At 44.0% G+C, this 14,304-nt stretch overlaps 1 protein-coding gene across 2 annotated transcripts in view; it reads left to right on the forward strand.

Moving 5' to 3' along the window:
* The window catches only part of BRD10 (bromodomain containing 10), a 258,411-nt gene that overhangs the window by 94,850 nt on the left and 149,257 nt on the right, over positions 1 to 14,304 (forward strand). For both annotated transcript variants that reach the window (XM_069240183.1, XM_069240190.1), the window contains exon 3: positions 4,890 to 6,307. In XM_069240183.1, the coding sequence (XP_069096284.1) occupies positions 4,890 to 6,307 (1,418 nt within the window). The remainder of the gene's footprint in view (positions 1 to 4,889; positions 6,308 to 14,304) is intronic.

The raw sequence follows: 14,304 nt of genomic DNA on the forward strand, positions 1-14,304 counted from the left end.
CCACTTGCTTCTCAGGGGGATGTCCAAGCTTCCCTTATAGACATGATCTTTGATGACTTGGGTCTTTTTGGCAGAAAATGCAGACTCAGTGCTCGTGTGCTTTAAGGACGATTGGGCTAAAGCCTGGTTCTTGGGTCTTTCCTTGCCCTCTTACTGTCCCCAGTCTGCCTTCCGGCCCCTCCATGGTTACGGAAAGGGCTACCCAGCCATGCCATGGATGTGGTTCCCACAGACAATGTGGGACCACTAGACAGCAGCAGATCCAGTGCACCACACCCCACCTATCACCCACCCCTCCCCCACTGGGTACTTCAGATTGCCTAGAAGGGTTACTCCATTCCCCTTCTGGAAACTTCCCAACCCATGCCACCTTCTCTCAGCTGGTTGACAGAGGACCATCTCTTCTTGCTCCGTCAGGAAGTTCAGGCTCTACTGGCCAAAGGACCCATGAAGAGGGTGCTGGTATCAAAAGTAGGTCATGGTTGCTATTCCTCCTACTTTCTGGTGCTGAAAAAGGATGTAGGCCTCCGTCCTATTCTTGACCTGCTCCTTCTCTACCTCCTCCTGGTAAAGGAGAAATTCAAGATACACTAGCTCAGGTCCTGTCTGGCCTTGACCTGGGAGACTGGATGGTAACACTGGACTTGCAGAATGCCTATTTCCACATCCCTGTTCTGCCTGCCCACAGGTGTTACCTGTGGTTCACAGTGGTCCGTGAGCATTTCTAATTTGCTCTTCTTCCTTTTGTCCTCACTAGTGCCCCTGGGTTAATCACCAAAGTGATGGTGGTGGTTACAGCAGATCTGCAGAGGTTCGGGATTCCAGTCTTCCCCTACCTCGACGACTGGCTGTTGAAGGTGGGCTCTCCCTAGGCTGTCATCTCCCACCTCCAGATTATTGACCTTCTGCACTCTCTAGGTTTCAATATCAAAGGCACACGTGATTACCTCACAGATGCTTCCTTTCTTCTGGACACAGTGCAGTTTCAGGCCCAGCCTCCTGAAAAGCGAGTCCAGGATATTCAGGCTATGATTCTGATGTTTCAGCCTCTGTGCAAAAGTTTGGGTGACACTGACTGCCGCTGCTGGGCTTTATTGCCTCCTGCATCCTGCTAGTGACAGACATCTATTGGCATATGCAGGCTATGCAATGGTACCTTACGTTACAGTGGGCACCGCATCAGGGGAATCTCTCAGAGCTGGTCCAGATATCGTAGGAAACTGCAAAAGACCTGCAGTGGTGGCAAACAAACCATGATTGAGTCAGCAGCAGACCCCTCTCCCGTCCCCATCCAGAGCTGACTCTAGTGACAGATATGTCACTCCTGGGCTGAGGCAACCATTTGGGAGAAGTGGAGACCAGAGGACTCATCTCTGGCAGAGTCAGGCTCCACATCAACTTTTTGGAGCAGAGGGCATTCGACTGGCATTAAAAGCTTTTTTTCCCCTCTGTCAAGAGAATGCTAGTGCAGGTGTTCACAGAGACCTCCACCACCATGCCATACTGGAACAAATAGGACAGGAAGTGGTCGTGGACCCTGTGCCAAGAGACACTACGTCTCTGGACATGGCTGGAACATCAGGGCATTACCCTGGTGGTGCAACACCTGGCGGGCTCTCTGAATGCCAGAGCGGACAAACTCAGCCATCGATGCCTAGAGGATCACAAATGGTGGCTCCATCTGGGGGTGGTGCAAGATCTCTTTTGACACTGGGGAGAACCTTGGTTAGATATTTTTGCCACCACCGACAATGCACAGTTGAGCAATTCTTCACACTGGAGCTTCCAAGGCTGCCTTCGCGTAGGGACACTTTTTGTCTTGAGTGGAGCTAGGGCCTCCTGTACGCCTTTGTGCGAATACCACTCTTGCCCAGAATTCTCAAGAAGATCAGGAACTCCTGGGCCCAAGTCATTCTTGTGGCAGTGGTTTGGGCAAAGAGAGTTTGTATACCAATCTCCTGAGCATGAACATCTGTCCTCTGATCAGGCTTCCCCTTCGGGAGGATCTTTTGTTGAAGCAGCAGGGCAGGATCTGGCACCAGAACCTTCCCTGCCCACGCTCCACTGCCATGCTTGGAGATTGAGCAGCAACAGCTGACAGGTTTTGACCCCCCCCCCCCCTTCTGAAGTCTGCAATGCAATTCTCGCAACCAGATGTCCCACATCCAAGACAGTGTACACCCTCCCTTTCCGCATCCATATCCCAGCTTTCACTGTTTTCTCTCATTAGCGCTGCAAGACTTTGCTTTGGGCACTGTCAAAGGTTACCTTTAAGCCATTTTGTCTTTTTTACTGTTGCCAGGCCAGCGAGTTTTGAATCTCAAGACACTGCAACATCTGTTCCCTCCGCGACCATTTGTAATGCCTTAGTGGGACCTCAGCCTGGTTTTAACATTTCTAATGCTTGCACCCTTCAAACCTCTACACAACTGTCCACTGTTTTTACTCACCATCAAACTTCTTTCTGGTGGCCATAGAATCGGCCAGGAGGGTCACTGAAAGGCAGGCACTTTCTGTGCACCCTTCCTACACAACATTATACCCAGGCTCTTTCTTGCCACAGATTCCTTACTGACTTTCCCATCCTCCCTGCTTTGTGAAAAGCTTTTGCCCACGTAGGGCACACCTATGGGGTCCTTAGTGCTTCACACCAGTACATCTGCAACCTTCATAGTTCTGTGCTTCTGGTATGGAAAGGTTGAAAAATTTAACTTATGTTAGCGCACCTATATAGGCATGCGAACATCACTTCTGACGTGGCTGATACGCAGCTAAACAACTCCACCTATCAGTGTGCAGAGGTATTGCTCAAAGTTTCCGGATCCAATCTGACCCCTTGAGCTAATTCTACAGTAAGGAATCTGCAGCTATATAGAGCCTCTACCAGATAAGGTGTTCCCTAAGGTAAGTAACTTGTTCTATAAGTGCTGTTGTGCGTTTCGTATTAGGCACATTCTGCTATTGTTTCTGTAGCAATGCAACCGACCACTAGAAAGCCAGTAATTTTTTTCCAATTCTCTTTAGCTTCATGTACATCTGCACTTTTCTCCAATGGAGTCCTCGGACAACCTGCACTTGTAGTCCAGTAGACTACTGTGATTTACACTGATATTATGACAGCCCTTGATTATATTTTTTTTACTGAATAGCGCTGTAGCTGTGGGGATCATCAAGGTTACTCAGGTGTGGCTGAGGGAGGCACAGGGACTGATTGAGTTGCAGCATAGAATTTGAACTAGATGGTTCTCAACCACTGTATGGCTGTCTTCAAATTTCCTTCTTATTATTGTTTGCTAGAAACAGTAACTTGTAGTGTCTACATTTTTAGACTCGTTTTTAAAATCCCTTTATGCGTTTGCTCAGGATCAGGTTCTGTAAGGACCCATCTGAAGTTCAAGGCCAGTAGCAGTTGCCTTTCTATGTTGATGACACTACAATGGGTTTGTTAGGTCACTTCTTGCATCTTCCCGTACCGTCTGCTTTCTTGTAAAAGCAGTCTACTTGAGTGCCTTCTTCACGATGACCCTTGACCTTAGTACCTCTGGGCTTACACTCTCCGAATATGGAAGTACTGTAGACTGTAAGTCACCCAGTACCGGAGCAAACTGTCCTGCTTTGTTTGGTCACTGAGGCCCTGTAAATTAGGTTCACCCTCGTCTGTGTTTGGTGACAATGTCATAAATATCATGCATTGCATCCTACATCTAGTTGAAACGATTGTCCAGGTATCTATTTTTGATACAAACTTAGCAGCCGGTGACACCTACAAGAATATATTGAGGTGAACTTTTCCACCTGTAAGATGTCACTTAAAAGCCCTCTCTTATGGTTCCTATATCTTTTTGTAGAACAAAGAATCTGTTCAGCAGACTGGTCCTCTAGCACCATGTGTACATATCCTTTAAACCAGTCATCAAGTGGTGTTCCTTCTGACCCTAACCTAGTTGAGTCCTAAGAATGCGGACCTCGACTTGAATATGGAAATATAACCTCAGGTACTTACAATCCCCTTATACCCCTTCCCCTTTCAAACTCCAAATGCTTCCTAGACCAACGAGACCTTTAATGTTTTAATGTTGGTTTGTAGGGCGAACTGTGTTTTTTACAAAACAGAACAAGGTCTTGAGTAGAACAGGACCACGTTTCCCAGCCTATACCATTTTTGTCACCTTTTCCTTGCCGTTAGCAAATGGTAAAAATGGTGCTTCCCAAGCCAACACTGCAAAATGGAAAAACTCCTGTAGTCAACATTGCTAAAGGATTCCTGTATTTCAATGGAAAGAATTGGTGTATGTTTGGGCAAGGCTAATGTGACACTGTTCTGTTTCCTCAGACAGGTGCTTGTCAATTTTATTAGTAGGGTAGCTGAATGTAGCTTCAGAATGCTCAATTTTGCCATACCTCAGGCCTTTTGCTGCTTAGTTCTGGTTTCTCTATATTTTGCCTTCTTTTTAATCTGTTCCATTTGTTAGGTTAAAAGACGCACAGGATTTAGGAATATAATATGGATGCCTTCATAGTGACTCAAGTACACCTAGAACTTAGATCGCCTCTAGTTCTAACACACACAGATTACTTCAATCCATCTTCAAAAAGAAGGCTTGCAAAATGTGGGTGGCTGCCCGGCATATATGGTTTACTGTGCTTGTTAGTACTTTGAATATAATATTAAGGACCAACTTCTAGCCCATTCCCAAGTGTCAGAATTCAGTCGTGGTGAATAGGAGTGACTTTAAGGGTAAAAAAGTTTTCTCAGTTGTAACTATTGCATCATTTTGCAATTTTGATTCAGCTCACTTAGGATGTTATTCATAATGTAGTAATGTCATTTATCTTAATCTTTATGATGGAGTGCATTTGTACTTATTTGTTGTTTTTAATTTCCACAGGCTTCGTGAGCAGGGAAAGAAAGAAGCAGGTGAAGCTAACTACAAGGAAATAGATGAATGGGAGAAAAATCTCCTTGCACAAGCTGCACCCACTTTGATGGAGAACATGTGGGAAATTCCAGCTATCGGTCATTTTCTTTGCTTGGCACAGCACATTTTAAATTTACCAGAAATAGTTTTCTATGAACTGGAACGATGTCTTCTGATGCCACACAACAATGTTTTTCTTTCTAAGGTTATGACTTCTCTGTTAAGCCCTCCTTATCGCAGACCTTCCTTGCATCGAAGGCCTCCTTTTCCTTATAGGTCCTGGGAAGCAGCACTGCGGCAGAAAGTAAAGCATTGGTATTCTGTAGTTGGACAGGCAGAGAACCCTGACAGTTGTGCAGAGAAGTTGGGGCTGTGCTCAGAATTTTTCAGAGTTCTTGGAGATGTTAGTCCTCTTGAAGAGAAGCCATTTCATGAGCTGTCATTTCATCAAAAGGTTTGGCTGCTTAAGGGACTTTGTGACTTTGTGTATGAAACACAGGTTGAGGTCCAAGATGCTGTGCTTGGACAGCCTATTCATGAATGTAGGGAGGTTATCCTTGGTTATGACTCACAAGAGAACTCTTACATACATTTCCCCCAGTTCTGTGGGGCAGATGTTAGGATTTACAAACAAATACCATTCCACGCTCCTGTATTTCCAATACCAAAAATTAAAATACGACATCAACCTCGTGCTAAACTAGAGAGAGTAAGATGTGAGGCTTTTGGTAATAGCAGTTGTGATGGCCAGTCAGAGACACCTGATAAGCTCTTGTCAAATGCAGAGACAGAAGTAGACTATGTATTACCTGTTCTTAATGACTGTATTCCAGACATTCGCACGGATTGCTGCACTGGTTGTACTGAACAGGACACTCAGTCAAACTGTGAAATGATGATTCATAGGTCATGTGACCGAAAGGAGGATGACTGCTGTAAAGAAAATATGGAGAAACCAGTTGGTGTGTGTACAGTTCCTAGATATAGTGATATGCTCAGCCCAGGGGAAATCAGAGTTGTAGAAAATGGTGAAAAATATATAGAACGACCTCTGTGTAAAACTGTTCAAAGTCCACTGAAGGAGAACACTCTCAAGACATGTCAGGTCCATGTGAATGGGAGTCACTGTGACAAAATAGATACCAACTGCCATGTGGTGGCACAGGACATCTATCTTGAGTGTTCTCTGCTTAACTGCAAACAGGTAAAGCTCTCCAAAGTTCATGGCAAAAAAAAGAAAAAGAAAAAAAAGAAACACATTTTGAATGAGAACCTACATGGGAAGTATGCTAGTCTTCACGCCCAGTCATTCAAGTCATATAAGTCTGAGATTCATAACAAATTTTTTCTCATCAAGAAAAAAACAAAGCACAAGAAGCACAAGTCAGGTAAGGATGTGTTTCCTACTGTTTTTAGTACTGCAAATTTGTAGTAGCTGATTCGCACCAGTCGGAGTGACAGCCATATATGTGTAATAACTTCACAATAACCTCTGCTAAACCTTTATCATCTTCGTTAATTGTATGTTGAGCTGTGTGACAAATGACTTCCACAGTTTTTTAAATGTCGATGTTGTTTTACAAGTGTATAAAGCACTCCGTGTGTCTGCTCATTGCTGTAATGTTAATACCTGCATAGAAGTACAAGCATTGAGAACTCTGCCTGTACTTTATAAAGAAAAACCTGTAAACTGTTTTTCCCTACCAAAAGTTCACTTCCTTGTAAAATTCCTTACTGGGCTTCTCTCCACTTTAAAGGTCACTGATGAAATGGAAGGATTTGATCTCTCTCTCTCTATTATGCCTTTTCCTTGTATGTAGCAGGTCCTGATACTGTTTAGATTTGTTTTGTTAATTTGTGGTTGCAAATACCTGTAGTTGCAGAGTAGTATGACAGAAGGAGAACAAAACTGAGAAAGTTTAAATCCAATAAAATGAACAGCCAAGTTTTGATTTATCTCAGAGAGTAAGTTAACTCTCCCTTGAAGTGATTGGGGAGATGCTGTCCTTAGCGCAGGGCTTTAGACTACGTGCCTTTTTTATCTAAAAAGAGAGATTTCAGGCACGCCGAAAGGAGTGGGGAAGGTGAGTGAGATCTATAGGAAATGGTAAGATGAGCTGCAGGAATATCTTTTGCATAGGGGTTTGTGATTTCCACGCTACAATCTTATAGTATCCACATATGCTCTCTCCTTGAAGGACCCCGAGCGTAATCTGGCACCAATGTTAGGGGAAGTGGTACTATTTGGAACTCATGCAGGACTCCGAGTAAACTGGGATAAGTTAGTGGTGTTTCCCCTTATTGCTGTAACTAGGCAAGTACCAATGGACTACCCGTTCCAGTGGACGGAGGACTTCATATGCTACTTGGAAATTCAGGTGCACTCAGACCCGACAATATTTTTACAAGACAACTATGGAAAGCCTGTGCAGCACCTATCTGAAGCGGTGGAGCACTGGATTAGGCTGCCTCCCTTGATTGTGGGGCGGGCAGCTATTATGAAGATGGTGGTGCTACCGCGTTTCTTGTTTCTGTCTTTCATTATCCCAATAATTCTTACTCGCACACTCTTTGATAGATTGAGGGCTCTCCTGTGTCAGCTAACATGGACAGAGTGGGGTGGCAGACTATGACCCTTCCGTAGGATATGGGAGGATTTAGTGTAGCTAACTTGGAGGCGTATTATCTGGTTGCGCAATCTCAGTTTGCACATTACTAGATACATGGGCCACCGGACTTACCACATGTTCGATTGGAATGTGGGATGGCAGCTCCATGTAAATTGCCTTGGCTCCTGTTTGGACTCTCGGTGTGGCAGGACAGGTGTTGGACTCACTGAATGCGACACTATTCGCCTGGGATCAGCTGTTGGAGAGGCAGGCGTGTTCAATGAATCACTCTCCTGTGGTGCCCATGGCTTGGTGTACGTGGTTCTCACTGATGCAGGAACAATGTGCTATAAAAGTGCTGCAGGCTCTGGGAGACTTGTTCACTGACAGCTGCTTGTGTAGCTGGGAGGAGATACAGGAGCGCGAGACTCGCATTACTCCATTGATGCAGTTTTATTACTACAGAACGCTGACTGGGCTGCATGAACATTTGTGGGAAGACCTACTTGAGCCCCAACTGTTCCTGCTCTGACATCACTTTTACAGCTCTCCACAACTCGTCGTATCATATCGAAGGTTTATGCATTTGCTCAAGAAGTGCGTAGGCCAGTAGTGGCAAGGGTCGAGTTGGCATGGCAGAGGGACCTACGTACCCTAATAGATGACAAACAGTGGACATGCTGTTCTGCAACTAAGGCACTCTCCCTCAATAGCAGACACAGACTAATGCATCTTGAATACCTTTACCGGGTGTATGAACACTCTGGGTCGATTACACAGGTATGGGCTCCGGGATAGTGCAGTGTGTCCCTGATGCTCGGAGGAAGTGACTGGTTTTGTACACTTGGTTTGGGGCTGTCGAAGTATATGCAATTTCTGGCAAGCGGTATTCAGGGAATTGAGTATTACTGTAGAGGAACCACTGGATCCCGACTCCTTGCTGTTGCTGCTCAGCTATGATAATCTACTACTGCTCACGATTAGATGCCTGACGGCAATAGGGCTGTTATTGGTCAATAGACAGGTGGCCATGCGCTGGGAGAGGGGGGGCCCTGACAACGTTGAGGGAGTAGATATGCGATATGACATATTGCAGTGTGCAGTCGGACACGTACTGTGAGCTCCTTCCCAGTTGTAGCCACTCCAGGATGTCTGGGGACCTTTTCAGAATTACTATGCAGGATTGGGTCCTGGGACACAAGGGAGGAGGGGGCTGGGGGTGCTCCTTAAACACGTAATGGGGGCTACTGCCCAGTGGAGCTCCAGGTCTTGACTGATAAGCTTGACTACGATCCTGATCGGCATTAATGAAGGGGTATGCAGGTTCTGTGGAACACTTATGCCGACCTCTGTTACTTATTTGTCTTCATGTTTTCTTCCATATTGCTAGGGGCATGCCATCTCAAAGGAAATGGGGGGGGGGGGTTCTGTGTATTGCTATTATTTGTGCTGTTAAACATTCCATCTATTTACAACTACTGCTGGTATGGATTCACTGATGCGACAGGTGTTGGGTACAATATGGTACAGGAACAATGTTTTGCCATTGTACACTGCTTTTTGATAGTTGTTTGTTGGCATTGTCTGCCTTTATGTTAGTAAAATGTTTTAAATTGGTTTTTAAAAATGGTACGATGAGCTGAATGGTCTTGAAATCTTGTATAAAGCAATAAGGTTTGTTTGGTTTTTTGGCTTGATGTCTGACCAAGCAAAAGTTCTATGCTGTGTTACCAACTAGAAAGAGTATCCATGGTTGCCAGTTCATCCAGGATTAAAAACTGACATTCTCTGTAAATAGTATAAACAAAGGGCTATAGACCTTGTCATTTATCTCAGCTTGCTCTAAAAGTCACAAGGGCAGTGGCATGCTTATTAGATCTAGAAATAAGTTAGTATGTTTGAAATATTTTCAGTAACAGTCTGAAAGATACTTATTATGACTATTACATGGTCCATATTCCAGAGCACACCTCACTAATACTCTTTCATTATATTTAGCCAGTATTTTGGCCAATAAGGCAGCACACAAGTAGTCTGTGTGGAACCTAAAAGAAAATAAATGACAGAACATGGTTCTTGAAAAGTCCATTAGAGCTAAAATTACTAGTTAGAGGAATCTGCACAAAGTAGGTGTCTGCTTTAAAATTAGCATGTTGGGGGAATGATTGTGCGACACAATAGGTTTGATTTTGAACATAGTGAACACATCTTTGTCCAACAAAAGCTTCAAGACTGTAGATCTTGGATGCAGAAACAACTTGGACCTTCTTTATCATTTTAAGGTCAAACATCCCCTTGCTTTAAAAGGAAACAGCTCTTATATTTGTTTGATAATTCCCACATGAGGGCCACCTTCCAATAATTCTGTAGTATTGTAAAAGGGGTGTGGAATTCCTATAGCCTGACTTCCAGGACATATTGTTTGGGATCAAGAACAACACGTTTTCATGTTTATTTTGTCCTTGGCTGCTAGTGTACAGCAGTACATTAGGAATCGGGGAAGGATATTGTCTGCAGTCAAGGTAATATTTGTGCCCAAATTTAATGCTGCTTGAACTTGTATTTGTGAGTCATTATTGCAAAGCCTTTATTATTAAGGCAGGCGCTATAAGGAAATGTGGTAAGCTCAGACAGCACTGCTGACAGTGGTCCCAGTATAAAACTGTTTACATATGTTTGAAATGTTTATTCATATGAGGCTAAGTATAATGCTCCCAGAATGCTCTCTGATTAGATGCAGATATTTGCAGAAGCTTGAAAGCAAAATTGATGAGTCTTTGCTTTCAATATTAAATGATCACAAGAAAAGGCAACTGCTGTGAAATTTTAAGTACCATTTCTTTGAAGCATCTTGTACTAAAATGTGATTATGTATGCTAGTATTTCCAAAACATATTCGTAATGGAAAATCAATTCAACCAGTTTCAACCGGATTATGGCAAACATGAAAATAAACAGTCATTGGCAAAGCCAATAGGCCTGACATTATTGGTCAACCTTTTGGTTTTGTAAATGTGTGTCTTATTTTGACATGGTTTTTGTAAAACTCTATTGTTGTGGGAACTGCCAGGCCCTCACCATTATAATAAACATTGGCAAAAAATCAATAATATTTTTTGGTCTCAAAAAGCAGACATTGTCACAGTAGTCGCTGGCACTTAACAAAACTACTTTGTGCGCCAATATGCTTCATGTGGAAGAGCAGAATGCTTTAACTCTCAGTGAAGCCAGTCCATAGGTAGAGATAGAGAGAACTTTAATAAAAAAAAAAATGTCTTGGGTAACTCAAGATCTAATTAGGGGCCCAATTCTTAAATGCCATCACAAAAGTTCACCCACGATATGTGCCCTTGAATTAATGCAGATTTGCAGCTTTTGCAAATTCACAATAATTACAGAAGCAGGCCAGGGAATCGTACCGCTACAAAATATTTGTCAGCTGCATTTTAGCATGAGCAGATATGCATGTGTAGATTTTCTCATGTGAAAATCTAATGATCGTGTACAAGTTCACTTTCCCTCCAACCACTTTTTTCCCAACCCTGGAAGATGTTTTACTTCTGACCCTGTCAGGACTACATTTCTAATTTTTTTCAGCATGGGAAATGAATGATTAGAGAAGAGCTGATTAATACCCCTAAAACATACAAGTTAGGAGGTTTGCACAGACTCCAATGCGCATTCCAACCCTGGAACTGGTGCTTAACACTGCCTCCAACCCCAGTATGTAGATCTGTGGAAAAGTGGCAAAATGTGGGAATTTCTAGAATTAAAACCCTATTATGGTATTAACCCTGGTACAATCAGTGAAGCTGTTATCTGAGCTCTTTATAGTCAGACTGCTGCCATTATTTATTGCCACACTACGTGGTACCAAAACGGACAAGTAGATTATTATTTTTTTTTTTTTTTTTTTTTTACAGTATTGGTAGATTTATGAAGCAATCTGTCCTATGGACAAGTAGATATTTTATTGTTCCACACCCCTATTGGAACTTCATGTTTGTAGCTTATAAAATATTTCTCCGTCAGGAAGCTCCCCGGAATTCTGTTACAGCGCTCTTAAATTTTTTTTTTTTTTTAAATATATCTTTTATTACATTTATTGTATGGTTACAACATGTCGCTGATAATAATTACTATAGTAAATCCCCAACGAAGTTCTCAAATCCCCATACCCCTATTGTGCACATAGTTCGTCATTTAAAGTTCTTACTTCGACAGTTCTCTGTAGATAAGCGGTGACTCAAACACGCAACATTCTGTGTTGTAGGTGTGGATGTCTACTCGGATTCGGAGTCTGAGGTAGTAGTGTCGTCCTCTGAGGTGGGAGCGTCCGTGGTCCTCAAGTTCTCCAGCATCGAGTCCCATTGTGTGGCATTGTCTCTAGGTCTTAGTCCCTGTAGAGCCTCTTTCAGCAGCACCGTTCCCTCGGTTTCTGCCTATTTCTCCATTGCGTTTTGCCAACTATTCACTTGGGGACTCATCAGGTCCTTCCAGTGCGAGGTTATTTCTCTCCTAGCTAGAACCAAAGCTAGGTCAATGAACCTGTTGGCTATTTTGTGAGCTGAAGGGTGGGGGAAGTTCCCCAAGATTGCCACTATTGGGGATGGAGATATTGACCTTTCAGTGCTGGAGGATATTTTCCTGAAGATTTCAATCCAGTATGAACCGAGTTGAGGGCAGCTCCACAACATATGTACAAGTCCTGCTGCTAGTTCAGCGCATCGGGCGCAGCCAGAGTTGTTTGCGCTATATATTTTAGTTATCATTTGCAGGGTGAAGTAGGCCCTGTGGTAGATATATAACTTTATTAGTTTAAACCTTGCGTTTCTGGACACTGAGTAAATGTGGGAGGTAATCCTAGCCCACTGCGATGCGTCCATGGTGGTGTCTAACTCTGTCTGCCATTTGGTTTTTAGTTTACTCAGTGGTAAACATGTGCTGTTCTGTAGGGATTTATATATTCCTGAGATCACCCCCTTCTGGTCCCCTACTGAGCAGAGAAGACTACAGCCCCCGTGGGTAGGCGGCATAAGTGATCCTGTGCCCCATATTTTTTTAATGGTTCTAGTTATTGCATTATAGGTGAGAAACAATCCTGATGGGAGGGCGAACTGATCTTGTAATTCTACATAGGTGCGGAGCTTCCCGTTGCTAAATAAATCTCCCAGTTTTATAATGTTATGCGTCACTAATTTGTTAGTGCTCCATGGCATTTGGCCTCCTGAGATATGTTAGGTTAGGGGGGCCTCTGGTGCATATGGGGTCTTTGTGCGGGTGCGTTTTAGGTATTGCTCCCAACAGTATCTCGTTGATTCCCACTCTAATGGTAGTTGTTTCGGCTTTTTGGGGTTCAGAAAAATACTCAGGATTTTTTCAAGTGGGCAGTTCCGGGGGATCTGCAATTCCTTTGCAACTGGGGGTTCGTTAATTAATTTGGCAGCCATTGTAGTTGCCCCGCCCAGTAGTAGATCTCTAGATCTGGGGCAGCCAAGCCTCCCTCCGTGGTAGGTCTCTGAAGGGTGCGAAGTGCGATTCTGTGCCTGCTCGATCCCCATATAAAACTTGCGGTCATGGATTCTATGCCTCTGAACACTGCTTTCGGGATTAGGAGTGGGATAGTGGAGAAGTAATATAGCAGTCTAGGCAACACTATCATTTTGAGCAAGGCAATTCTCCCAGAGACAGTTAGGGGTAGTGTGTCTCCGAAGTGCATACTAGCCATGATCCCCCTGAGTGCTCTGTGTATGTTCTCCTCCAGCAGGTCTTCCATTTTGTGGTATATGTTAACCCCTAAATATTTAAATGTGTTTGGGTCCAGGGAAGACCTCTAGTGTCTATAGGCTCCGTGGCGCCTTTGACCAGTGGAAAAATGGAGGATTTTCTCCAGTTGATTCGGAGTCCGGAGGCTATTCCGTAGTCCTCCAACATGTCCATTTCTCTTGCTAGGTCTACTTCCAGGTTCCTGAGGAAAAGTAGCATCTCATCTGCATAAAGGGCGATACAATGTGTCCAATTATTAATTGGGATACCCTCAAAGAACCTCCCGGATCTGGCCATTTGAGCAAGTGGTTCCACTGCTACAGCGAAAAGAAGGGGGTGATAAAGGGGAGCCCTGTCTGGTTCCTCTGCCTACTGGGAAAGGGTCGGAAATAGTGCTGCCTGTGCGCACTCTCGCTGTGGGTTTGGTGTATAGTAGTTTTGTCCAACGTACAAATCCTTCTCTGAGTCCTAACTTTAGCATGACCTGCTCTAGGTAGTCCCACCTGTCAAAGGCTTTCTCGATGTCCACTGAAATAATCACTGTTTGTGGCATTGCTAGGGGTATGAAGTAGAGCACTGACACCAGGCGTCTAATATTTTGCGCCGTGCTGTGCTATAAAGCCCGACTGGTCTTGGTGAATCAGTGAGGACATATGAGGTAAGAGTCTGTTAGCCAATACCTGGCTTAATATTTTGTAGTCTAGGTTAAGCATGGACAGTGGCCGGTAAGAGCGGACATCAGTGGATGGTCTGTCGGGTTTCAGTAGGGTTATCATTATGGCTTCGTTGGTTGACTGAGGCAAGCTATTATTGTTCCATGCTTCTGCGTACATTGTGCTAAGCTTTGGAGCTAATAGGTGCTGGTGTAGGAGATAGAACTCCATTGGGAGTCCGTCTGCTCCCAGAACTTTAACCCTTGCCGTGCTTTGGATTGCAGTTTTGATTTCAGCGATTGATATAGGTGTCGCCAAGGTCATGCCTTCCTCGGCTCCCAATTTGGGGAGGGCGAG

The sequence above is a fragment of the Pleurodeles waltl genome, chromosome 1_2 (assembly GCF_031143425.1).
Source record: "Pleurodeles waltl isolate 20211129_DDA chromosome 1_2, aPleWal1.hap1.20221129, whole genome shotgun sequence".
Lineage (NCBI taxonomy): Eukaryota > Metazoa > Chordata > Amphibia > Caudata > Salamandridae > Pleurodeles > Pleurodeles waltl.